This window comes from Lucilia sericata, unplaced genomic scaffold (genome assembly GCF_015586225.1).
Source record: "Lucilia sericata isolate MDLA Ls3-8-SP2 unplaced genomic scaffold, ASM1558622v1 Contig000225F_arrow, whole genome shotgun sequence".
In the NCBI taxonomy this organism is placed as follows: Eukaryota; Metazoa; Arthropoda; class Insecta; order Diptera; family Calliphoridae; genus Lucilia; species Lucilia sericata.
In genome coordinates, this window is record NW_023994252.1 from 4,666 (window position 1) to 7,628 (window position 2,963).

General features: G+C 29.8%; 1 protein-coding gene across 1 annotated transcript; it reads right to left on the minus strand.

The window, feature by feature from the left end:
• Positions 1-2,276: 2,276 nt before the first annotated feature.
• LOC119602385 lies at positions 2,277-2,699 on the minus strand (the record flags this gene model as incomplete). The annotated part of the gene is made up of 3 exons (XM_037953880.1): positions 2,668-2,699; positions 2,454-2,602; positions 2,277-2,387 (listed from the first exon to the last, which is right to left on the minus strand). Coding segments are annotated over exons 1-3 (292 nt in total), but the record flags the coding sequence as incomplete, so codon positions are not given.
• Between the last annotated feature and the right edge of the window lie 264 nt (positions 2,700-2,963).

Below are 2,963 nucleotides of genomic sequence, written 5' to 3' on the forward strand. Positions count from 1 at the left end.
GTCCTTATCAAATTCTGAGTCGATTTAGCTATGTCCGTCTGTCCGTCTGTCTGTCTGTCTGTGTAAAACACGCTCACGTTAAAACTAAGCAAAGGAAATAAACCAAATTCATCCAAAATATTTATTATTATCCTAAGCAGTTTGGTATTGAAAATGAGCAAAATCGGTTCACATCGTAAAAAGTTATGAGTAAAAGTTTCAGACTACCTCGAAAAAAATTACGTTTTTTTCATAATTCTTTTGAAGTTTTCTCAGAAACTACCAAAGATATTTTGATGAATTTTGTCATACATTATTTTTTCAAGGTAGTGATCAATTATATTAAAAATCTTTACAATCGATCCAATATTTCCCATAGCCCCCATACAAAGTTATATATTCCCGGAAATTAGTTTATCGTTAATAACTCCCTCAAATATATCGGTATCAACACGAAATTTTGTACATGTAAATATAATATGAACAGAAATTATACTGTCAACGTAGATCTCAGTCGGTCCACAATTGGTCATAGCTCCCATATAAGGTCCACTTCCGAAAATCACCTAAACGCACATATTTCATTGATGAATAAAGCTATTGTGATAAAATTCGAGTTGGATATGTTTTGTGTACATACAAATCATTCCACCAAATTCTTTACGGAACGGTCCATTATTGGTCATAGCTCCCATATAAGGCCCTCTTCCGAAAATCATTTAAAAGCTCATATTTCATTGTCATCTACAGCTATTTCGACACAAATATGTTTAGTCGAAATATAAATCACTCTACGAAATTTTTTCCGGATAGGTCCATAATTGGTCATAGCTCCCATATAAGGTCCACTTCCGAAAATCACTTAAACGCATATATTTCATTGAATTATGAAGCTATCGGGATAAAATTCGACACAAATCTGTTTTGTATACATACAAATCATTCTACAAAATTTTTTACGGATCGGTCCCTTATTGGTCATAGATCCCATATAAGGCCCACTTCCGAAAATCACTTAAAAGCACATATTTCAATGCCAAGTAAAGCTATATTGATAAAATTCGAGACAAATATGTTTTACCTAAACATTAATCATTCTACGATTTTTTTTCCGGATAGGCCCATAATTGGTCATAGCTCCCATATAAGGTCCACTACCGAAAATCACTTAAACGGATATATTTCATTGAATTCTAAAGCTATTGGGATAATATTCGACTTGAATATGTTTTGTGTACGTACAAATCATTTTATAAATTTTTTACGGGTCGGTCCATTATTGGTCCTAACTCCCATATAAGGTCCACTTACGAAAATCACTTAAAAGCACATATTTCATTATCAACTAAAGCTATCTTGATAAAATTCGACACAAACATGTTTTGTCCAAATATGAATCACTCTGCGAAATGTTTCCAGAATAGGCCCATAATTGGTCATAGTTCCCTTATAAGGTCCACTTCCGAAAATCACTTATACGCATATATTTCATTGAATTCTAAAGCTATAGGGGTAAAATTCGACTTGAATAAGTTTTGTGTACATATGAATCATTCTACCACTTTTTCTCGGATCGGTCCATTATTGGTCATAGCTTCCATATAAGGTCCACTTCTGAGAGTCACTTAAGCACACATATTTTATTGTCAAATAAAGTTAATTTGAGAAAATTCGACACAAATATGTTTTGCTTTACATAAATCACTCTGCGAAATTTTTCCGGATAGGCCCTTAATTGCTCATAGCTCCTATATAAAGTCCACTTTCTAAAGTCACCTAAACTCACATATTTCATTGATTAATAAAGCTATTGAAGTAGAATTAGACTTGATCTTTTTCTGCATAAAAATCTATATACTAAATTGTTTCCTGATCAGTCCATAATTGGTCACAACTCCCATATTCTGTGTATAGCTACATCATTCTATTAAAATATTTTCGAATATACATTTTTTTGGACCTAATCAAAATTAGTTCGACAAAAATTTTGGCAAGTTATCTAAAAATTAGATAGTTAGATGGGTTTCAATAAAAAGTAGCTGGTGGAGGGTATTTAAGATTCGGCATAGCCGAATATAGCACTCTAACTTGTTTCATATTAGTTTTTTACATTTTTTTTAAATAATCATTTTAAACATTATTTTTATAAAAAAAATTCTTATATACTAATATAAATTAAAACGAATATTAATAGATTTTTTTACTTTATAATATTATGAACTAATTTATAAATAAATTTTAATTCATTGCTTTAATTCATTGTTATTTAATTATAAAATGAAAATTTAAAAACTAACGGTGGACCTGTTTATTTAATGAAACCATTTTAAAGTGACGTTTTTTTTGCAGCTGTAGTGCTTTTCTTAGCTGAATTTCGGCTGGTTCTAAATTTGTGTTATAAATTGATTCTGCAATGAAATAATAATTAAAAATTCTATAATGAAGTAAAATATTTAAATAAAAATTTAAATTACCTAAAAGAACATCATAGAATTTATCTAAATCTTTTAAACTCCGTTTGCCATGTACCCCATCAATATTATATTCTAGCACAACTTCAGTGCTCAATATATATTTTAAATGCTTGACTACACCTGCTGGATTAAGCAACGCTGATATGACTCTAATCAGAAAATTTAAATTAATAATTAATTATTGCATTAAAATCTGTATTTAAATGCTACTTACATATGATCTTTTGTTGATGCTATTAATTTCATTATTTAGCCTTACTAATTCCCTTTCATCTTTCACAGGAAATTACATATGTAATGCTTGGGTTTCTGTCTGTTGTGACAAAAGTCTTCCAATTATTACTTTTTCTTCTGCCAGAGTATCTATAACAATTTTAAGCTGCGACTGAAGCCCGTTAATTTGTTGACCAATATTTTCTTTTAGACTCTTTAGTTCTTGACCAACAAATTCTGAAATTATAAGTTAAATATTACCGATAAAATATTTTATTTCTACTTTTAAAGTTACCT